Source organism: Oryx dammah, unplaced genomic scaffold (assembly GCF_014754425.2).
Source record: "Oryx dammah isolate SB20612 unplaced genomic scaffold, SCBI_Odam_1.1 HiC_scaffold_23, whole genome shotgun sequence".
Taxonomy (NCBI): Eukaryota; Metazoa; Chordata; class Mammalia; order Artiodactyla; family Bovidae; genus Oryx; species Oryx dammah.
The window spans coordinates 15591025-15615940 of record NW_024070207.1 but is presented as its reverse complement, the minus strand read 5'-3'; the positions used below and the strand labels follow the sequence as shown (position 1 = coordinate 15615940).

Genomic DNA, 24916 nt, shown 5'->3' with positions numbered 1-24916 from the left:
TAATGCATGAAAGTGAAAAGTGAAAGTGAAGTTGCTCAGTCGTATCCGGCTCTTAGTGACCCCATGGACTGCAGCCTACCAGGCTCCTCCGTCCATAGGATTTTCCAGGCAAGAGTCCTGGAGTGGGGTGCCATTGCCTTCTTCATTTCTTTCATCTACTGTGTGTCAAAGCAGTTTCCCAACACTGTACAGTTTTCTTTTTGCATTTTTCAGAGTTTTTCTAGCATTTTTTAAGGTGTTACTAGTTGTTGCTTTGATCACCTCTCATTATCACAATGGTCCCAAAATTTAGATGTTCAAGCAAAGTTGAGACGTCTTTTCCAGAGGCTTTGAATTATGCTGCTTGTTGCATCACCAAGAGTAATCTATGTATACATTAAAATATAGATAGCCAGTGGGAATTTGCTGTGTGACATGGAGAGCTCAACCCAGTGCTCTGTGACAACCTAGAGGGGTAGGATGGGATGGGAGTTGGGAGTGAGGCTCAAAAGGGGAGGGGACATATATATATACCTGCGGCTGATTCATGTTGATGTATGGCAGAAAGCAGCAAAATATTGTAAAGCAATTATCTTCCAATAAAAGATTTTTAAAAATCATTTATCGCCCCTTTTTATCAAGGATACTGTTTAAAAAAGTGAAGGCTCTGCTGGGAGGGAATGTCCGTATGATGCTGTCTGGTGGAGCACCCCTGTCTCCGCAGACACAGCGATTCATGAATGTCTGCTTCTGCTGCCCAGTTGGTCAGGGTTATGGATTAACAGAAACGTGTGGTGCCGGGACAGTTACTGAAGGTAAGTTTTTTTTTTTTAATTAAAATTTATTGAAGTATAGTTGCTTTACAATGTTTTGTTTGAACGTAAGCATTTTTAACATGGCAAATAATTATATAATTATAATTGCTGTTGGGAACCATGGTGACTTTATACCTCTTAAGTAATATTGGATTTAGTGCAAATCTACATATTTTAGTTTTAGAAACTTTTAGTTGAGTCATGTGTACCCTTTATTTGTAAGCCTCATAAGTATTTATGACACATTGTCATTCCTCAAAGTTCTGTCACCCTGGTCTCGTAATCTCTCTCTAAAGTGATCACTTCCTCAGAGCACTGCACTGTTGGATTAGGTATCAGTATTTTTTTCCTCCCAGCTTTCTTGTTTTATTAATTGTTATTGGAGTAGAGTTGCTTTATGATGTTGTGTTAGTTTCTGCTTTTACACTTTTGTGCTCCTTCTTGAACCTGTGTTCCTATCCTGACTTCTTGTTTGCTTTCTTTTCTATGTTTTCAACAGCCTACAGCAGGGTTTCTCAACTTCAGTACTGTTGAGATTTTGAACCAGATAATTCTTTATTGTTGGGACTGCTCCTGCATGTTGTAGGATGTTTAGCTGCTACATAGCCGCCAGATGATGTGACAATGAATTATATCTTTAGTTGTTGCCAAGTATCCCTGGGTTGTGAAACAATGGAGTAGAGCAATTCTTTTTTGTTATCTCGCTTTCACTTTAAACTCCTGTCCAAAGTCAGTGCCATTGTCCAAAACCATCTGTCCATTGCAAGATTGTGTATGACAGTGTTATTCAGTTCAGTTCAGTTGCTCAGTCATGTCCGATTCTTTGCGACCCCATGGACTGCAGCACACCAGGCTTCCCTGTCCATCACCAACTCCTGGAGCTTGCCCAAATTCATGTCTGTCGAGTCAGTGATAAAACCATTCAGGGCATTAGCTTTGAAGTCATTGGATTGTTTATTTCTAATATCTTAAATTTCATTCGATCTCCCCATTTTTTTCATTGGATTGCTCCCTCCCCTGGCTGCCACCTTTGGCATCTCACCTTTTATTACTTCACCATGTCCTGAAGTAACAGTCTTTCAACTGCTGTGTCTGCCTCTATTATATCACTTCTGATTCATCTTGTATTCTTCTGTTAGACATGTCCACCTCAAACACTGCTTCATACCTGGTGAACCTAGATTTCAAGCATCTCTAACCTGGCACCATTGTACCTATTCATCATTATTTCCCACCTGTGTATACACCTGGGTTCTTTTCTGCAGACAAGCCAATCTTCTTACTCTGTCTTGTGTTTTCTGTTCCCTTCTCTTGGAATGCCCCTTTTGCTGTCTGGTCCCAGCCTTCTTCTCACGTGCAACTCTTCAATTAAATCTTTCCCAGCCATTTCATTGTACGTTGATCTTTCTAGCCTCCAAGGTGCTAGTATGCTCACCTTCAGAACCATGCAGTTTACTATTTTTTTTATTTTATTTTTACTTTATTTTACTTTACAATACTGTATTGGTTTTGCCATACATTGACATGAATCCACCACGGGTGTATACAAGCTCCCAGTCCTGAATCCCCCTCCCACCTCCCACCCCATATCATCTCTCTGGATCATCCCCATGCACCAGCCCCAAGCATCCTGTATCCTGTATCAAACATAGACTGGCGCTTTGTTTCTTATATGATAGTATACATGTTTCAATACCATTCTCCCAAATCATCCCACCCTCACCCTCTCCCTCAGAGTCCAAAAGTCCATTCTATACCTCTGTGTCTCTTTTGCTGTCTCACATACAGGGTCATCATTACCATCTTTCTAAATTCCGTATATATGTGTCAGTATACTGTATTGGTGTTTTTCTTTCTGGCTTACTTCACTCTGTATAATCAGCTCGAGTTTCATCCATCTCATTAGAACTGATTCAAATGTATTCTTTTTAATGGCTGAGTAATACGCCATTGTGTATATGTACCACAGCTTTCTTATCCATTCATCTGCTGATGGACATCTAGGTTATTTCCATGTCCTGGCTATTATAAACAGTGCTGCGATGAACATTGGGGTACATGTGTCTCTTTCAATTCTGGTTTCCTTGGTGTGTATGCCCGGCAGTGGGATTGCTGGGTCAGAAGGCAGCTCTATTTGCAATTTTTTAAGGAATCTCCACACTGTTTTCCATAGTGGCTGTACTAGTTTGCATTCCCACCAACAGTGTAAGAGGGTTCCCTTTTCTCCACACCCTCTCCAGCATTTATTGCTTGTAGACTTTTGGATAGCAGCCATTCTGACTGGTGTGAAATGGTACCTCATTGTGGTCTTGATTTGCATTTCTCTGATAATGAGTGATGTTCAACATCTTTTCATGTGTTTGTTAGCCATCCGTACGTCTTCTTTGGAGAAATGCCTATTTAGTTCTTTGGCCCATTTTTTGATTGGGTCGTTTATTTTTCTGGAGTTGAGCTGCATAAGTTGCTTGTATATTTTTGAGATTAGTTGTTTGTCAGTTGCTTCATTTGCTATTGTTTTCTCCCATTCAGAGGCTGTCTTTTCACCTTACTTATAGTTTCCTTTGTTGTGCAGAAGCTTTTAATTTTAATTCGATCCCATTTGTTTCTTTTTGCTTTTATTTCCAGTATTCTGGGAGGTGGATCATAGAGGATCCTGCTGTGATTTATGTCGGAGAGTGTTTTGCCTATGTTCTCCTCTAGGAGTTTTATAGTTTCTGGTCTTACATTTAGATCTTTAATCCATTTTGAGTTTATTTTTGTGTGTGGTGTTAGAAAGTGATCTAGTTTCCTTCTTTTACAAGTGGTTGACCAGTTTTCCCAGCACCACTTGTTAAAGAGATTGTCTTTACTCCATTGTATATTCTTGCCTCCTTTGTCAAAGATAAGGTGTCCATAGGTGTGTGGATTTCTCTCTGGGCTTTCTATTTTGTTCCATTGATCTATATTTCTTTGTGCCAGTATCATACTGTCTTGATGACTGTGGCTTTGTAGTAGAGCCTGAAGTCAGGCAAGTTGTTTCCTCCAGTTCCATTCTTCTTTCTCAAGATTGCTTTGGCTATTCCAGGTTTTTTGTATTTCCATACAAATCTTGAAATTATTTGTTCTAGTTCTGTGAAAAATACCGCTGGTAGCTTGATAGGGATTGCATTGAACCTGTAGATTGCTTTGGGTAGTATACTCATTTTCACTATATTGATTCTTCCAATCCATCAACATGGTATATTTTTCCATCTATTAGTGTCCTCTTTGATTTCTTTCATCAGTGTTTTACAGTTTTCAATATATAGGTCTTTAGTTTCTTTAGGTAGGTATATTCCAAATTCTTAGAAAAGTACAACTTTCCAAAACTGAACCAGGAAGAAATAGAAAATCTTAACAGACCCATCACAAGCATGGAAATTGAAACTGTAATCAGAAATCTTCCAGCAAACAAAAGCCCAGGTCCAGATGGCTTCACAGCTGAATTCTACCAAAAATTTCAAGAAGAGCTAACACCTATCCTACTGAAACTCTTCCAGAAAATTGCAGAGGAAGGTAAACTTCCAAACTCATTCTGTGAGGCCACCATCACCCTAATACCAAAACCTGACAAAGACGCCACAAAAAAAGAAAACTACAGGCCAATATCACTGATGAACATAGATGCAAAAATCCTCAACAAAATTCTAGCAATCAGAATCCATCAACACGTTAAAAAGATCATACACCATGACCAAGTGGGCTTTATCCCAGGGATGCAAGGATTCTTCAATATCCGCAAATCAATCAATGTAATACATCACATTAACAAATTGAAAAATAAAAGCCATATGATTATCTCAATAGATGCAGAGAAGGCCTTTGACAAAATTCAACATCCATTTATGATAAAAACTCTTCAGAAAGCAGGAATAGAAAGAACATACCTCAACATAATAAAAGCTATATATGACAAACCCACAGCAAACATTATCCTCAATGGTGAAAAATTGAAAGCATTTCCCCTAAAGTCAGGAACAAGACAAGGGTGCCCACTTTCACCACTACTATTCAACATAGTTCTGGAAGTTTTGGCCACAGCAATCAGAGCAGAAAAAGAAATAAAAGGAATCCAAATTGGAAAAGAAGAAGTAAAATTCTCACTGTTTGCAGATGACATGATCCTCTACATAGGAAATCCTAAAGACTCCACCAGAAAATTACTAGAGCTAATCAATGAATATAGTAAAGTTGCAGAATATAAAATCAACAGTTTACTATTTAAGTGTACTCCAAATTATTTAATGTGCTTTTCTCTCCAGGTAGTTTGTTTGTAAGCTTGGTGAAGGCAGGGTCTCCTTACCTTTAATGTGTTTTTCTCACAATGTTTAATGTAATGCTAAGGTACATAATAAGTAGTCCATAAATAACTGATTAATGCACGCAATAATCACATACTACAAAAGGACAATATCAGTGAAATGTCACGCACTAATTAATATCCTTGTTACTCTTTCCCTTATAGTTACTGACTATACCACTGGCAGAGTTGGGGCCCCTCTTATTTGCTGTGAAATTAAGCTAAAAGACTGGCAGGAAGGTAAGCATTTTATGACAAACTCTAGTGTTTCTAGATATGCTGAAAATCACCATGAGCCTCTAGACTTCCATTTTTCTTAAAGTGTTAGGTTGTCAGTGGTAACAAGTGAGTCTTTGCTCTTGCTTGTTTTTTGTGCTTTCTTTTTCTTCAATAACATCATTAGGTTCCCAATAGAAAAAGAAAATCTCTAGAATCTAGGCATGAAGATTCTGAACTTGGGAATACTTGATGGATGGTAAAGAGGAAAATGTTCCTAATGGGGCATTCCCTGGGTTCAGAGAAGGATATATTATCCTATCCTTTGAATCTAGAGATTGCTAGTGAGTTGATTTTGGCTGAGAAATGAAACCCCAGATATTCAGGGGATACAGTGACTAATCACACACACACTCCCCCAACTTCTTAGCTCTTGACCCCAGCAAACATTTTTATAGTTGAGAATCCACTGTCTAGCTTTGTATAGTTTAATTTTTATAAGTAACTATAGAAGGTGAACCACTTAGAGGAGACCTGTGCTTTACAGACATTAGTGATAATCCTTTTCTATAAATCAGCTGAAGGCAAAAGTAAGGCAGTCTTCCTGTGATGAAATTGTGAAAAAACATTAAGCATATTCATTAAATGCAAAATAATTAACAACCTAGCCATGCCAGATGAAGAGTAATTAAAAAGTTTAAGATTTCCTTCTATTTTTAATTTACTGTATTTGGTATATAATATGTAAATTGAAGACATACAACATGTTATTTCAGTACCTTTATATATTGTAATATGATTGTTGCTGTAGCGACATTCAGCATCTCTATTACATTACATAATTGCCTTTTCTTTTTAGTGGATGGGATAGTTAAGTTTTAGTCTCTAAGCAAGTTTGATGGATATAGTACAATATTATTGTCTGTTAAAAAAAATCAAAGCTTAACATTTAAAAAGGGAGTATTCACCTTAGGATGGAGCCGTAGACTGAAATTTTAAAGAACCAGTTATTTTGTTGTACATATCCCTTAGGTTGTTCAAACCCAAGAAAATGAATGTGCTTTGTCTGATGTAAATTTGAAGTTTCTAAAAGTGTTCCTCCTATGTGACTTTTTAATTATGTGCATTATTGTTGGTGCTCTATGAGCAAACCATTTCTTTTTAAATACCATGTTGAAAAGCCAGTTTCATTCCCAGGTGTTTTACATCTTGGAAATAAGACTTCATTCTCCCATGGTAGTGCCTTTCCAGCTTTAAAATGAAAATCTGAAAAAATATAGGGGCTGTGTGTCTATGTATATTGGGCATCAGCATCAAAATTGCTGTATTCAGTGGGTTATTTATTAAGCAGTGGAACCAGAGAAACAAGGTATATTATAAAACTTGGTAAGAATAATTTTGCCTTTAATTTTTATTTTCTGATTTTTCTGGTACTGGGCTTTAATGTCAGTTTTGTGGGGAGTGGGTCCATGATTGGAGTTTTCCTTGCTATGAAAGAATCTTTGCTTTATATAGTATGAATGATGTTCATGCTTTACGTATATTGAGTTTTGTCATATTAAAATATTGAATTGTTTTAAATTTACAAGAGTAGCTAACAGTTGGAACTGCTTTTAATTCTTTTATGACCTAAAATCTAACCAGCATCTCAGTTTATCAATCGAATTTTCGTGTATTTTCCTTACAGTAAGCTTTGTTCAGTAATAAACAAGTAATGAGTGTGATAAAATGTTTCATTACTCATTGTCAATGATTTTGGTGTTTTCACTTTTAAAGCCATGACTGGCCAGAGGCAAAGTGAAGAAAATAACGTTTCCCTCTCACTTCATAGCTTCTCTGGTGGCTCAGGTGTTAAAGACGCTGCCTGCACTGCAGGAGACCCAGGATCGATCCCTGGGTCAAGAAGATCCCCTGGAGAAGGGAATGGCTACCCACTCCAGTATTCTTGCCTGGAGAACTCCATGGACAGAGGAGTCTGGCGGGCTACAGTCCCTGGGGTTGCAAAGAGTTGGGCATGACTGAGCGACTAACACTTTCTTACTTCATGGTGTTGCCTTTGAGAGCACTTACTCTCAAACTGCTCTCTTTGATTAAAACAATATATTTGAAACACATTTGATGTCAACATATTAATAATTTATTTATAACAGCTTCAAATATTATCCTACTTGGGGGTGATTTTATTTTAGTATATGTCTGTGAACCCTAATGCTGTCTGTGAGGCTTTAATGATGTTCTGAGTGTGAAATTTTATGGTCCTGGGAAGGTTTCAAATGGATTGGTACTTCTGCAGTCACAGTCACCCTATATCCTCACACAAATCTCAGTAAATATTAACGACTATGCTCCTGTAGAGTGAAGTAAAATTTGACCAGCAAAAAATATTAGCAAAGGCTCTTTAAGAATTAATGCAAGTAAATTTTGTTTTGGAACAGTAACTAAATAGCTTTTATGACCTCCAGGCGGTTATACAATTCATGACAAGCCAAACCCCAGAGGTGAAATCGTAATTGGTGGAAAGAATATCTCCATGGGATATTTTAAAAATGAGGAGAAAACAGCTGAGGATTATTCTGTGGATGAAAATGGCCAAAGGTGGTTTTGCACTGGTGATATTGGAGAATTCCATCCTGATGGGTGTTTACAGATTATCGGTCAGTGTGTTCTCTTTTTGTGCTTTTCTGTAGTTTTTGCAACTTCAACAACTATGAAAGGTAATATTGGTCAAGTCATTAATAACATTGATGATGGTTCCATTGGTTTAAACTTCAGACACGTTATTTAATTAATGTCTGTGCTTCCCCATCTGTGAAATAGGGACAGCAACACTGACCTGGCAGGGGTTTTGTTAGGATGAAATGAGTTTGTATAAAATGCTTAAAGCAGGGCAGTGCCTTCACCTTAGTAAGTGGTAGTAGAAGCAACATTATAGTGGGCAGACATAAATTTGAAGTTTCTAAAAGTGTTCCTCCTATGTGACTTTTTAATTATGTGCATTATTGTAGGTGCTCTATGAGCAAACCACCATTTCTTTTTAAATACCATGTTGAAAAGCAGGAAAACAGCAGTTGGTGATGAGAAAACAAAAATTGCTCAGAAGAGGGATTTTTGGTTGTTTCTTTGTGTTTTTTTTTCCTTTTTTTGTCAACTACATTTGGTTACATATAACCATGTACTGCAACATACCCTATTCTAGGGCTTCCTCACCAGTTACCTCCCCACCCAAGAGGCATTGTGGACACATTATTTTCCCTAGTGGCCACTTATATGACTCTAACTAGCCTAGACTCTTAGAACAAACTTTTTGGCCAACACATCTCAGTTCTCAATATTAATCTATTCTGAGATTGTCCGTTGGCTTGGCACTGCCTTTATTGAGCCTACTAGAATAGACTTTGGAGTTCAAAACTACTCCAAAATAGCCCTTACACTACTCACTTTAATCAGGCAAAAGTTAAAAATTTGACTAGCTAATACTGATCACAGTGTTGGGTCTCATTCGGGCCCTTTTCAAGCCATAAAATTTCCTCAGTCATATCTCCAGTGGTCCATTTAAATCTGTCTCTGGACCCATATATGACCTGAATAGAATTAGAGATTTCCTGAGAAAAGCTGGTTCTTCACCTAGAAGTTTGATCTGCCAGGGAAATTTCCTGGAAGGATGGCTTGATTTAGAATCAGTAACAACCTCATTGCCTTTTCCCCCTTGATCATTAATTGTGCTAGAATCAAAGGTTGGCTCTGATGGCATGTAGAGTGGGTTCCAAGCCTATGCGTAGGGATATAAGACAACCTGATGATTAGCCATGCTGTGCCATCCTGTGCCAGCATGTTATTAGAGCACAGTCATTTTAACAATAAAAAATTGAAAAACTTTTGGTGTGGGATGTAACATTTTAGCCAGTACTTCTTTAAATAGGCATTTTCTTTTTAACTGATGTGTGTGAGCGGGCATTCTATATAACAAGATTTTAGAAGTATCTTTATAACTAAAGGTTAAGGCAATGGAATGGAAAGGAAATCAAAATTGTACATACCTGTACTGTGGGTAAGCTAACATGCTTCATGACTTACAGACCGTAAGAAAGATCTGGTGAAGTTACAAGCAGGAGAATATGTGTCTCTCGGGAAAGTAGAAGCTGCACTGAAGAACTGTCCACTTATTGATAACATCTGTGCTTTTGCCAAAAGGTAATTTTAAAGTCACATTTGTTTCATATACTTACAGTAACAGGATAATTGGGAAAATATTGATACAATCATAAGGGAAACATTAAACTTTCAGAGTTGGGGAATGTTATACATTTTATGAAAGTTCTTGAATTCAACAGCTTAAAGGTCATTTGAGATAATCCAGACATTTTAACCATTTATGGACCACCTACAATGTCTTGCTATGCCATAGCAGTTATTTGGTTTAACATCCATAACAACTGAAACTTAGCATAAGTAATTTTCCTAGGAAGGTAACACAGCTAGTATAAGTTTTCTAAATAAAAAGCCTGAGAGACTGAACCATTTTCTTTCTTTATATGTTAAGATGGTTTATTTTTCTGGACTTTATTATTCCCTTTAAAAAATTTAATTGTAAAAAACACAAAACCTAAATTTACCATCTTAACCATTCTTAATATAGTTCACTAGGGTTAAGTATACTTACATTGTTGTACAACCAATCTCCAGAACTTTTCATCGTGCAAAAGTGAAACTCAGTGTCCATTAAACAACTCCACATTTCCTCCTTCCCCCCATTTTCCCCACCCCTGTCCACCAACATTCTCCTTTCTGTTTCTGTGAATTTGACTACTCTAGATACCTTAAATAAATAGAATCATACAATGCTTGTCTTTTTGTGACTGGCTAGAATATTATTCAGCCTTAATAAGGAAGGAAATTCTGATACATACTACAGTATAGATGAACCCTGAGGGAAATTCTAAGTGAAATAATCCAGTTACAAAAAGATAAGCACCATATGATTCTGTTTATTCAAGGTATCTAGAGCAGTTAAATGGCAGAATCTCTTTCTTTCTCATGCTCAGTAATATTCCATTGTACATATACACCACATCTTTATCCATTCATCCACTGATAGACACTTGTTTCTGTATCTTGGCTATTAGGGACTAATACATGCAGTCCATTACATGGACTATGCAGCTGTGGACATGGACCAGCTATCTCTTTGCTATCCTGTTTTCATTTCCTTTGGACTTATACCAAGAAGTTAGATTACTGGATCACATGATAGTTTCCATTTTTTGAGGAGCCTCCATACTGTTTTCTATAGTGCCTGCACCAATTTGCATTCCCATCAACAGTGCACAAGTGTTCCTTTTTCTTCACATCCTCCCCCAAACTTGTTATTTCTTGGCTTTTTGATAATAGCCATTTTAACAGGTATGAGGTGATATCTTATTATGGTTTTGATTTGCATTTCCCTGGTATTGAGCACCTTTTCATGTACCTGTTGGCCATCTGTATGTCTTCTTTGGAGAAGTGTCTATTCAGATCCCCATACCTATTTTAACTGAATATTTTTTGCTATTGAGTTATATGAGTTCTTTATATATTTTGGATATTAGCCCTGTATCAGATATGATTTTCAAATACTTTTCTCCCACTTTGTAGGTGGCCTTTTCATTTCGTTGATGGCTTCTTTTGCTGTGCAGAAGCTTTCTATATGCTCCTACTTGTTTCTTTTTGATTTTGTTGCCTTTGCTTTTGGTGTCTAATTTAAAAAGTCATTGCCACACCTATGTCAAAGAGCTTCCACCTTTGTTTTCCTCTAGGAGTTTTATGGTTTCAGGTCTTTGCCCATTTTTTAATAGAATTATTTTTTTGTTGTTATTGAGTTGTATGAATTCTTTATACATGCTAAATATTAACCCCTTATCAGACATATCATTTGCAAATAGTTTGTCCAGTTCCATAGATTGCCTTTTTATACTCTGTTGTAACCTTTGATACACAAATCATTTTTTATTTTTCTTGTACTCTTCATCTATTTTTTCTTTTGTTGCCAGTGCTTTTGGTATCATATCTAAGAAAGCATTGCCAAATCCAATGTCATAAATCTTTCCCCTTGTTTTCTTCTAGGTGTTTTATTATTTTAGCTCCTACATGTTTAGGTCTTTGATCTATTTCGAGTTAATTTTCCTATGTTCTATAAGATACAGATCCAGCTTCATTCCTTTATAGGTGGATATCCAATTCTTTCAACACCATTTGTTTTAGAGACTGTCCTTTCCCCATTGAGTGGTCATGGTGCTCTTGTTGAAGATCATTTAACCGTATATGCAAGGATTTATTCTGGACTGTATTCTATTCTATTGATCTATCTATATGTCTGTGTTTATGGCAGTACTATGGGTTTTATTACTTCTTAATGAACTTGTAACAAGAGAAATATATATTTGGACTTATGTGTATTATTTTCACTAAATTTATGTTTTAATTTCTGTTCTGCTTTATTATCTAAATTTTTAGTGACCAGTCCTATGTGATAAGTTTTGTGGTTCCTAATCAGCAAAAGTTGACACTTTTGGCACAACAGAAAGGTGTAGAAGGAACTTGGGTTGATATCTGCAATAATCCTGCCATGGAAGCTGAAATACTGAAAGAGATTAGAGAAGCTGCAAATACCAGTAAGTAAGAAATTGTTTGTCTGCTGAAGTCCTCAGAAGTTATTTAATGAAGTCCTATGCATTAGGCTTTTCAAGATGTCTATTTGTTTTGATAATAAAATACAAGTTTTTTTTTTTTAAAAAAAAACCTCTTAAATTATATATAATGAATTTTCTTGTTGAAAGGATCTTTAAATGTTATATGGTAAAGGAACCTATCTAGTTCTTTATTGCATGTCACAGCATCCCTGCTAAGTGGTCATCTAGCCTGTGTTTGGAATGGTCTGTCTTTGTTCTCATTGGGCGTCCCCAGCTCGGTTGTTAAAGAATCTGCCTGCAATGCAGGAGACCCAGTTCTATTCCTGGGTCAGGAAGATCCCTTGAAGAAGAGAAAGGCTACCCACTCCAGTATTCTGGCCTGGAGAATTCCATGGACTATATAGTCCGTGGGGTCGCAAAGAGTCGGACACGACTGAGCAACTTTCACATGTGCCCTGCTGTGAATCTTTTATCATCTACTATTATGTATACTTACTTGGTGTGGGCCCTTTTAATCTAGAGATCTCTGCTCTTTGTTTCTGGGAAATATCCATTTACCTTTTGTTGTGTGTTTGCTTTTCTTTCATAGTCTTTCCCCCCTTTAAGTTTCGGATTCATGTTTTTATCTGGGACTACTTTTATATGACTGTTGACCTTCTGCATTCATCCTCTTATTTTCTTATCTATTTTTTCTTTTGTATTCTGTCTGGTCTGTTTTGTTTTATATTCTGGCAGATCCCTCAACTTTATCATTGCTTCAGTGTGTTGAATTTCCAGTTTCTAATATCAGAATTGAGATTTTCAAGAGCTCTTTCCTGCTTTCTCAGTGTCCTTTCAGTAGCATCCAGTTGCTCTTTCCTGGGCGCAGTCATCCTCTGAGGATAACTTCTATGACGTTTTCTTCTTCTGTTAGTGTTCCTGTTTCCTCCAAGTTCCACTTTCTGCTTGCTTTGGTTAGCCTCACATACATCTGCTGAACTTTGTCCATTCATATTTGAGAACGAGGTACTAAAAAGCTGTTTGGAAAACTTACTGGGCTTCACTGAAAGGTTACTCAAATGTTAACGTCTTGGGTAATACTGTTGCTGCAAAGAAGACTTCTCCACTGTCTTCCCTGGAGTGATATTAACCTGAGTGTCAGTATTCTGGCAGCCACAAAAGGGACTCAGGGCTGGGGCTGGGGTACGTAGATCTTCTCCTCACTGAATTTTTAGGTTTTCAGCTTTATTCCCTCCCTCTACTGTACCTGGTTTCCTTGAGTCCAGAGTCTCTAGTTCAGTTGGGGCTTCCCAGGTGACACTAGTGATTAACAACCCATTTGCCAATGCAGGAGACTTAAGAAATGCAGGTTTGATCCCTGGGTTGGGAAGATCCGATGAAGGAAGGCATGACAACCCCCTCCTATATTCTTGCCTGGAGAATCCCATGGACAGAGGAGCCTGGTGGGCTACAATCCATAGGGTCACAAAGAATTGGACATGACTGAAGCAACTTAGCACACATGCACACCTATCTCCAGCCTGGTTGGGGTCGAGCAGAGTAAGAGAGAACTGTCCTCTGAGGAGGCGGGGGTCAGCCCTCCTGTTTTCAGTGCGCCTCTCATCTCTTTCTTTGGCCCCTGTAGCTTCTGTCTATGGGCTCGGGAAGTCGATTTGCCTCTGTCCGTGTCCTTCAATGTCAGCAGTTAGCTTTTTAGCCCATTTGCTTTTGGTCTTCTAAGATTTTGTTGAGTCCTCTCATCCACTGTCCTCTTTCTCGTGATTCTGTTTTTTTCCTGTGAGGTTAATACCTTTTTAATATAAAAAATTATTTTCAAACTGTTTATTTTCCAGGGGAACCTGTATAAACTGTGTACTCTGCATGCTTAATTGGAAGCTGTTAACCTAGTTTAACCTGTTACCTTCCTTCCAAAAAATGAAAATATCATTTTTCTGAGGACAGGTTTCCTATATTCATTCTAAACTACTGGACAATACAGAAAATTTAAAGGAGGAAGCAAAAATCACTTGATAGTAGTTACCTTTGGATGGTGACATTACATTCTGGTATATATACTTAACGTATCAATGAATGTCATTTTTTTAGCTAAATAGTATTCCAGGGTAGGAGTGTCTACTTGTTAGACTTTTTCCCTCTACTGTTAAACAAATAGACCCCCACCTGTTCTCACATCCCAGTCAATTTATTTTCTTATGTAATTATTTTATTAGTATGAATCCTTAGCCATTGAATTTCTTTTTAAAAAATAATTTTATTTATTTAGTTTTGCCTGTGCTGGGTCTTTATTGCTGTGTGTGGGCTTTGTCTAGTTAGAGCAAGTGGGGTCTTCTCACTGCAGTGGCTTCTCTCGTTGCCGTGCACAGGCTCACGGCACATGGGCTTCAGTACTTGCAGTCCCTGGTCTCTAGAGCACAGGCTCAATAGTTGTGACACACTGCTTAGTTGCTCTGAGGCATGTGGGATCTTCCCAGACCAGGGAGTGCACTTGTGTCTCCCGCATTGCCAGGTGGATTCTTTACCACTGAGCCACCAGGGAAGCCCCAGAAATGAAATTTCTGAGTTAGGGAAAATGTATATTTTAAAGGCTTATGGTTTACCTTAGACTTCCCAGGTGGCGTTAGTGGTAAAGAGTCTCCCTGTCAGTGCAGGAGACATGAGACGAAGGTTCTGTCCCTGGGTCGGGAAGATTCCCTGGAGCAGGGCATGACAACCCACTCCAGTATTCTTGCCTGGAGAATCCCATGGACAGAGGAGCCTGGCAGGCTGTACTCCATAGGATCGCACAGAGTCAGAAGCAACTTAGCACACATGCCTGGTTTACCTTAGGTTGCGAAATAACTCCCTCTTCCCCCAGAAAAATTGGACTAGTTAATACTCCTGTTAGAGATACATGAGCACACCTATTTCCCTAACTAGGGTACTCTTTTTTCACATTACCTACTTGAGTTCCACTTTGGTTTAAATAAACAGTTTGCAACATTTGTTAGCAAGTTGAAGTTAAAAAACTATTTCCCCCAAGAAGAACATTCTTCTAGTTAACTGTGGTCACTGTAAAGGTTTGGATAACAGTTATTAACATAATCTAAAAAGTATGTTACTTTATAAGCATAAAGACAGTGGCTTAATTTTTTCTTAAAGTTGGTTTTGTTAGTTATAGTATTATTGACATATCACACTTTTTATGTTAATATCACCAGGCTTCCAGAATTTTCTTTGACACAAATCCTCATTTTTTCTTTAAATGTAGTATTTTAAAAGCAATTTCAGTCAGTAGGCTGTTAGTCACTCTCAAAGTACTAATGGACTATAATGTGACTTGAATAATTCATCACTGAATATTTAACTGTGTGAAAGCAATAATGGGGGAAGTTTTTCAGGCTGGAAAATGGAATAAAATTCTAGGACCTAATACATCTACATAACTTTCCTGTGTTTGGAATGGTCATGAAACTGAACAGTTCATGATTTGGTTAATGAACAGTAATCATGAGTTAAGTCTGTATAATTCATGAGCTTGTCTGTGCCAAGAAGATTTATTTTACTAATGTTTTGCTTCAGTTATAATTTCAGAAAGTGAAAGTGTTAGTCACTCAATTGTGTCTGATTCTTTGTGGCCCCATGGACTGTAGCCCACCAGGCTCCTCTGTCCATGGGATTCTCCAGGCAAGAATACTGGAGTGGGTAACCATTCCCTTCTCCAGGGGATCTTCCCAACCCAGGGATAGAACCTGGGTCTCCCATTCTTTAACTTTTGAGTCACCAAAGAAGCCCTAATTTTTAAATATAAGTGCAAGGTATTGATAAGAATGCAAAATAATTGTTTTGGGGTGATTTGACAATTAATCACTGGCTAAAAAACCTGACATTTGCTGCCACCTGCAGGTCACATTTCATAATGTCCTAGGTAATTCTGATAAAATGCCATGATTAAAATTGTCTTTTTCTCTTCCCCTAATCTTTTTCACTTGTTGGCAACTTTTCCTTTTTATAGGAAACTGTGTGATTGCCTATTGTTCTCTATAACTTGTGGTGCTAGATAATGTTTAGGCATTTCCAAAACTGGGAAACCTCTGATGCAGCATTTAAAATATGTATATGCTTTATTTGCTTGTGTGCAATTGAAATAACATGCCTGTTTTTTCTCATTGTTGTCAGTGTTTCTGGAATAGGACCTAGGTAAGTAGGGAAAGTAATACAAAATAAAAGGTTCTGGCGCCTGATCAATACTTGAGTTATTCTCTTGAAATTCAAATTGGCCTTATTTCAGGGACCTCTGTGTAACTGAGCTGTAATGTATCATCAGAGTAAATACAGTTAATTTGAACAAGTTTTGATAGTGTTAGTCGCTCAGTCATGTCCGACTCTTTGCGACCCCATAGACTGTAGCCCGCCAGGCTCCTCTGTCCATGGAATTCTCAAGGCAAGAATACTGGAGAGTGTTGCCATGCCCTCCTCCAGGGGATCTTCCTGACCCAGGGATCAAATCTGGATCTCCTGCTTTGCAGGTGGATTCTTTACCATCTTAGCCACCAGGGAAGCCACCAGGGAAACAAGTTTCATATCCTTTTATTTACCTTTTTAGGTATCACTTTTAGGAAGTTGGTTTTAAGTAGTTCAAAAGATTACTTTTCATACTCAGCTTTATATTTTTCTCTTATTTTAATGAGAAACTCACTAATTCAACCAAGCTTTCATAAAACTTAGACTAGCGTTAGAACAAAAGCGTCATTGAATTTGAGTTCCTTGTGCCTATCACTAAAACCAAGTTATCCCTAAAGTTACCTAAGGCTGTTTAGTAGTAGTTTTAAAGCATGTGGATGTTTGTGTCTTCAAAACTGCTGTTTTAAATAATAGCATATAAAATAAAGCTCATCTGTAGATTAACATTACTGTTAATAGTGAGCCTTCAGAATCTTAAAGAAGATGTTGTATTAATAATAAGTAACTTGACTGACTATAACTTATTGAGATTTAAAATCATTGAGTACTATATTGATTGCTTCTCTTTATTTTCACCATTTTCTTATATTTCTTTCAATGTGCTACATCAGTTCTTGTATCATTTAAAAGTATGAAATTCACAACCTCCTTTTGATTATTTGAATTATAATAAAGTTTCTGAAGAACAGTTATCTAGAGGCCAATTTCCTGTGGAATGAGTGAATAAATATGTATGTGCTTCTTGAGGGCTCAATGTAGCCTGTGAATGGCAGTGAATAGAACAAAGCCCCTGCTTTCATGAAGCTTACATTTTAATAAGTGAGACACATATACAATGTATGGGGTGGTGATAAGTATTTTGAAGAAAAGATAGCATAAGGGGATACAGAGAGACAAAGGGACCTCTGTTTTGTTAGGAGTGGTCAGGGAAGTCCTCTCTGAGGAGGTGACATTTGAACAGACACTTGGATGAAGTAAGGAAGCGAGCTGTGCAGCTACAATAGGGAAGGCCATTCCAGCCAGAGGGGGGAGCAGATAGACTCTAAATAGGAGGGTGTCTACACCCTACATATATATATATGTGTGTGTGTGTGTCTGTACTCAGTCATGTCCGACTCTTTGCAATCCCGTGGACTGTAGCCCGCCAGGCTCCTCTGTCCATGCGATTCTCCAGGCAAGAATACTGGAGTGGGTCACCATGCCCTTGTCTGGGGAATCTTCCTGAGCCAGGGATAGAACCTGTATCTCCTGCATTGGCAGACAGATTCTTTACCACTACACCACCTGGGGACATATATATTAGGGAAAAAAACTGCATAGACCAAAACCATCCAACTGAAACAATTGATGTGTACTTTGAGAAGTATAAAATGAAATTATAAGGTGGTGGTATTATTAATTAACTATAACATACCATTAAGTAAGTTTATCTCATCACCTGCATCATCTAAATCCTGCAAAATTCATGTTTTATTAATTGTTTCTCTCTCGCGCTCTTCCCCCCCTCCTTTCCTCCCTTTCCTCTCCCTGCCCCTGCACTTCTCATTTCAGTGAAACTGGAGCGATTTGAAATTCCAATCAAGGTTCGCTTAAGCCCAGAACCCTGGACCCCTGAAACTGGTTTGGTCACTGATGCTTTCAAACTGAAAAGGAAGGAACTGAAGAACCATTACCTCAAAGACATTGAGCGAATGTATGGGGGCAAATAAAATGCTGATCTTGTATTTACAGTTGTGCAGAAGGTGGCTTGGTGGTTTTTTTGGTTCTAGAGTTTTAAGCCTCGCATCATTGAACTGTCTGTTAGAATGTAAAGTGTATCATTCTAAAGACATAGTAACAAAAAATCAAAACCAAAAGAGATTAAGTCCACTTTAATTAGTTTCCATAGTTCTAGTGAAGCTGAAATTGAAAAGTTATTTCCCTGTAATTGTGTTATTAATTTTAGAACAAAACTTCTGTTTTTAAAAATTAGCCTAAGATTATACTCATGGTGTCGCAAAGAGTCGGACACAACTGAGCGACTGAACTGAAGTGATACTTGTTTCATTAAAGAAAAAAATTTAATGTTGAACAAAATAAATTAGAGCTGCAGTAGAATGTAGTTTGAGGAAATTTGCAACTTCCAACGTCTACTGTCTTCCTAGTTCAGAAGATGCTTAAATATTAAGCATGACCAAAAAAATTTATTAACACTACTCAAAGCAGAAGTGCTGCAGGGCTTTAAAATTCTCTTCCAACCATTTGTCTTGATTTGTAATGTAATATACGGAATCAAATAAAAACATTGGAAACCATTTTAGGATTCATAATTGTTGTGTAGGTTAGACGTAGAATCATTATAATATTGTGAATAATTGCAGTGCCTGAAGTTAGAATAAAAACATATAAATGCACCAAAAAATATCTAGTAATACATTTAAAGGGAAATTGAACTGTTATTTGAAACTTGGAGATCGAAAATCAGTAACTGTAATTATTTGAATGGCTTAAGTATAAAAGTACATCTTCAAAATGCTGAAAATTGCCTTTCTCTGTTCAAAATAAGACTGAAACCAAGAGTTAAAATGATAGAAATTTAATCAAATTTTAGTGGGAACATTTTCTCTGTTAGAAAAGGTGATGAAATCCTGAGTATTTCTAATCCTGACCCTTGCATAGCATTGAACCTGGGAAAGGATTTAGACTCTGAATTTATCTTTAATAACAGGGATTGATTTTAAAGTATATTAAATCACACTCATAATTTAAGGTCTGTTTGCTGTTGCTGATTTGATTCTTGATCAATTGGTATTTCTAAAAGCATTTCATTTTGCTTTAATTTTAGCAAAGCAGATTATGATAAATGAATTCCCTGCTATCTTGTTTGAATCTATGAATGATTAATTAACTTGGATGAATTTGGGGAAGTTAAAGGGAAGAACACACTGTTACTACTTTTTTTCCTGTTTGTAAGAAGAGTTTAGAAACTGGAAATGCTGGATTTGGGAGAAGGGAAGTTACTCAATAAGGGACTGATATTTGTGCAGTAACTTTGTGTGTGGGCTTCTTTTTCAATCTTTAATTGAAATCTGGGATTATATATCCCTGAAATATAGTCACACTTGAACCATAGTTACTGTAAAAAAAAAAAAAAACACAAAACTTCTTAATACTGTTATTCTTTGCACTTTTTTCTTAATCATTTTATATATATACATATATATATGCCTATATATATATATGTTGCTTATATTGCTTTGTACAGTTGTGGGCCACCACTGCGACAAAACACATTCTTTTTGCTCTAGAATATTTATAAAGAAAATATTTAAATGTTATGTATATGGTGGTAAAAAGGAAAAATCATCTGGTGTTATTATAAGCAAGAATGAAGGTTTTTGTAAAGAATGTTCAGTGTCTGCAACGTAAAATTTGAAGCAAGGCCCCCTGAAGTTATGTGTATGTGAGTATTCTCATTCTTCCCAAATTGCCTTTGAAGCGTGACAAACCATTCTTACCAAGTAGACTACTATTCAGCTTCTGCTGTTCCTGGCCCACTGTTGACCCTCTAAGGATGATGTACTTAGATTTTTTCAGTATGTGACCTCCCCTTTTGGAATGGTGATTTTAAATGTGTGAGTGCATGCATACATACTCAGATATTTGCACCCCTACCCACTCCCATCTCCCAAAAGCTAGAACACTGCCAACTAATCTGTTGTATGGGTCCTTTAGAAACACGTAATTAACACTTAAGGATGGGTGCTGCTAATTCTTTGTGAAAATCCAAATATTGTTAAGGGACCAGGGAGATGCCACTACCCCCCAATTTTTCATCAAAAAATACACTTGTTTATGTAAACAGATCTTTCCATATTCATAGTGACTTTTCAAGTATTTGAGCCTAAAGATTTTGATCCTACATTTTTATACTGGTTTAAATCGTTCACTGTTATTATTACATGTCAGCCATCAAAGTTGTACTTTAAAAATTTCCTACAAGTATGTACATTTCTAAGATGAACACCTGTGACTTTTGCTTTAATTACATGAAAGGATCTTGCCTCCAAAATTTCCTACAAGTATGTACATTTCTAAATCAAACAACTGTAACTTTTGCTTTAATTATGTGAAAGTATCTTGCCTCCTTGATATTTGTATTGATTCTTTTTTTTTTCTGGAGTGGAGGTATAATTGTATCACTTTTTGGAACTGAGATACAGATGAATGATTCAAAAAGTCAGAAGTTAAGAATGATGTTTCTGTGGTCATAAAGATTGATTAGTAATCTTTGCCTATATTTTCCTGATGGCATGTTACAGATGTTTCTGGAATAGCAAGATGAAAACAGATTAAAGATTGTGGGGTATTTGGGATTTGGAGAGAAATATTTTAATTTTCAAATGTAGTTACAAATTAGAATGTATTCATATTTGTATTTTCTGTTAAAATGCACGATTGCAGGATTGTTACTTAGATTTTCGTGTTTTCCTTGATGAAAAGCTTTGTTCTGGTTTTTAAGTTTGCACTCGAATCTTAAGAAATAAATCCACCCATGTTATCAAGCCAATTCGTGCTTAATTATGTACCAGGATAAAATCTGCAAATTTGAGGAATGTTAACCAAACTTTTAAACACATATTTCAAAAGTACTCATCTCTAGGTTTATAGAATTGCATTAGCAGATAATCTGGCTTGTACAAATCACATCCATTAGTTTGGGGGATTGAACCCAAAGCTGTTACTTTCATACAGTTAATAGAGTAAAATTCCTTTGTAGCACTGATACTGTGGGACAAAACATAGTCATGTTGTGTGGATTGTTAGCATGTGCTAATAAATAATTGTTACCTTCAGGATAATTAAAATTTAGGGAGAAATTAAGTTACCTGAGTTATACGAGGGTGTATATAAAATGGTATTAGAGATCGGGAACCATTGCCTGAGTCTATTTCCTGGCTTTGCCACTCACTAGGTGTGTGACTGGGCAAGTTCATTAACATCTCTCCACTGCATTTCTCCTTCCTGAAAAATGAGGTTGATTGATAATAGGATGGTTGTGAGGGTAAAATGAGTTAAACTGTTTAAAACATAGTAAGCATATGTTACCAGCACCAACAAAAACATATGTTAGCTGTTATCATCATTGTTGTATCCAGGTAACATTCATCAGTCAAGTTATTTAACATATTGGCTGGCACACTCAGGGACTCAAAGGACTGCTAGCCCCTGAAGACTTGGTAGAAAGAGTTCTGGATTTAGAGGTGAGGAGATCTGGGCTCACACTGTCACTAGTTTTGTAGCCATGGACAAATCTCATAACACTCCCTTAGCTTTAGTTTCTTTTTCCTATATCAAAGAAAGAAAGGGGGAAGACTGGACTTAAAAAAAAAAAAAGCCCTTTGTAAATAGAGAAAAATGAATGACAGAAGAAATAAGGAGTGTAATTGACCCTAAGTCCCATCACATCTAGCTTTCTTATTGTGATTTTGCTATTCCAAGGTGATTTTTTGTTTTTTTTTTTAAGATGCCCTCAGTCCCAAGTTTCCTATATGGATATGAGGCTGTAGATGATGCCATGCTACTAGGTACCAAGAGTTTCTGTCACTCCTATGTTCTCTCCTTAAAAAGCAGGGCTGTGCACACACAATTCAACTGTGCTTTCAATTTTTTTAAACCTGATCCACGATGCTGTGACCATACACTTCTGTGTATCCTGCTCGTGCTCAGCCCCTCGGTTGTGTCTGACTCTGTGATCCCATGGACTGTAGCCCACCAGGCTTCTCTATCCATAGGACTTTTCAGGCAAGAATACTGGAGTGGGTCGCCATTTCCTTCTCCAGGGGATCTTCCTAACTCAGTGATCAAACTTGCATCTCCTGCCTTGGCAGACCGTTTGTTTATACTGAGCCACCTGGGAAGCCCCTGCTTCTGTGTATATGAAACAATATTTTATGACAATGTTTATGTGGAAAAAACAATAATAATGAGATGACCAGTGATGCTATTTCGTTTATTTAAATGCTGGTTGTCACCCTCTACACTGATTTCATGATGCCACAAGATAGTGCTGTCTGATGGGACTCGAGTTTGGAAATGTTTTGTATCTCTGCTATCCATTATAGTACCACTAGTCACGTGTGGCCATCAAGCATTGGAGATGTGGTTAGTGTGACTGAGGAACTGAGTTTTTCATTTCATTTCCATGCTGGATAGCACAGCTCCAGAGAGTCTGCAAGCCACTCTTTAGAAAGCACGGGTTGAAAGTCAGCTATCATATGAAGTCTGTGAAAGAAAGCTATCCCTTGCCCTCATCCTCCCACCTCCTCTACCTCAGAGACAACCACACTGTTAGACCTCCCAGTCAATGCTAGTATTTTCATCTTGGATGAGAAGGCAAGGATTACCTTTGAAGACTAGAGAAAAGAGCAAATTGGAGTAAATTGGTTCTGTAAGATAAAAAAAACTTGAAAACTCCCATTAAAAAGAGCAGAGGGCTGCAGAAAAAGTAATGTATAGAAAACAAAGCCCAGCTCTTATTATAAATATGATGGCTAAAATGAAAAATTGAAAGAACTGGTAGAGGAAATTTCTCAGAATTTTGGGAGGGGCCAAAATATTGTGGTAAAATATATATAACGAAATGTTGCTTTAACGATTTTTGAGTGTGCAATTAGGTGGTATTATATTCACAACAATGTTGTGCCACTATCACTACTACCTAATTCCAAACAGTATTTTTTAAAGATGAAAAATAGGAACAAAAAGGTAAGGGTATTAGAGTCAGTCCAGGTGATTCATCATTTGAACAACAGAACTTCAAGAGAGAGAGAACCAAAAAAAGGGAGGATTTCAAATATTCAAGAAAATTACCCAGAATAACGTGGGTGGAGTTTGTTAAAAAAGCTTTGCTGTAAGGTGATGTTGGCTGGACCATTTGGAAAACCCCATGTCAGCACTATTCATAATGACCCACAAATTGGAAACAACTATAATGGCTGTCAACAGGAGACTAGATAAATTGTGGTATATTCATACAAGGAAATGCTACATAGCAAGTAAAAAGAATAAACTGCTACATGCAAAGATATGGATAAATTATATTCACAGATAATTATGCTGTATGAAAGAAGCTATTCATAGTACATTATGATTCTATTTATATGAAGTTTATATGAAGAATGGCCACAACAGTGATAGAACCCAGAATGATGGTTTTCTCTGAAGAAAGTGGTGGTGTTGCCTAGAAAGGGGCATGAGGGAAATCTTCTGGCATCCTGAAAATGCCCTATATCTTATTTACATGAGCATCCTGAGTAGGATCAGACATGTCTGGCCTGAGGAGGCAAGATTGATAGGAGAAGTTGAAGGTTGGGTGTATTTGGGTTGGAGAAGAAGATGAACCAATTAGGCTCATATTCTGTCCAGCATATGCTGGACAGAATATCAGACTGATCTCAAGCTGATCAATTTTGGTAACAAATGTGTTTAATTAAGGGTGTGGGAGAACCTGAAAGGCTCATCTGATGAGTAACATCTTTGTGAGCTTGAATAGGAGGAAGCAGACCTAGGGAGCTGTGAAATAGGGCACAGACAACTTGGGTGAACTTAAAATACCTGGAGTATGTCAGTATATTTCACTGTTTGCATCTGCTTTCGGTCTCAGTTGGGCTAAGTTTTGGGGAGACTTGACCTCATGTACCTGAAGTTCATTTCCTATGCTCTTCCCGCAATTACTACCATAGATCAGACCTTCACTACTTTTCACCTCGATCAGCTGTGCATGCCTGAGCGCTTAGTCACTCAGTTTCTCTGACTGTTTGCTACCCTCTGGCCTGTAGCCCACCAGGCTCCTCTGTCCATGGGATTCTCCCAGCCAGAATACCAGAGTGGGTAGCCATTCCCTTCTTCAGGGGATCTTCCCAACCCAGGGATTGAGCCTGAGTATCCTACATTGCAGGCAGATTCTTTACCGTCTGTGTCACCAAAACAGCTATACTAACCTCCCAACTAGTTTCTTCAGTTCAGTTCAGTCGCTCAGTCATGTCCAACTCTTTGCGACCCCATGAATAGCAGCAAGCCAGGCCTCGCTGTCCATCACCAACTCCCGGAGTTCAATCAGACTCGCATCCATCGAGTCAGTGATGCCATCCAGCCATCTCATCCTCGGTCATCCCCTTCTCCTCCTGCCCCCAACCCCTCCCAGCATCAGAGTCTTTTCCAATGAGTCAACTCTTCGCATGAGGTGGCCAAAGTACTGGAGTTTCAGCTTTAGCATCATTCCTTCCAAAGAGATCCCAGGGCTGATCTCCTTCAGAATGGACTAGTTGGATCTCCTTGCAGTCCAAAGGATTCTCAAGAGTCTTCTCCAACACCACAGTTCAAAAGCATCAATTCTTCTGCGCTCAGCCTTCTTCACAGTCCAACACTCATATCCATACATGATCACTGGAAAAACCATAGACTTGACTAGACGGACCTTAGTCGGCAAAGTAATGTCTCTG

At 37.6% G+C, this 24916-nt stretch overlaps 1 protein-coding gene across 2 annotated transcripts in view; it reads left to right on the top strand.

Annotated features, from left to right (window-relative positions):
- ACSL4 (acyl-CoA synthetase long chain family member 4) overlaps window positions 1–20982 on the top strand; it is a 77694-nt gene extending 56712 nt beyond the window's left edge. Inside the window, exons 9-14 of one of the 2 annotated variants that reach the window (XM_040265065.1) lie at window positions 622–794; window positions 5278–5352; window positions 7791–7982; window positions 9405–9519; window positions 11818–11975; window positions 17985–20982. In XM_040265065.1, the coding sequence (XP_040120999.1) occupies window positions 622–794; window positions 5278–5352; window positions 7791–7982; window positions 9405–9519; window positions 11818–11975; window positions 17985–18142 (871 nt within the window). In that variant the 3' untranslated portion in view covers window positions 18143–20982. The remainder of the gene's footprint in view (window positions 1–621; window positions 795–5277; window positions 5353–7790; window positions 7983–9404; window positions 9520–11817; window positions 11976–17984) is intronic. The other variant, XM_040265067.1, reaches the window with a different exon arrangement.
- Window positions 20983–24916: the final 3934 nt, after the last annotated feature.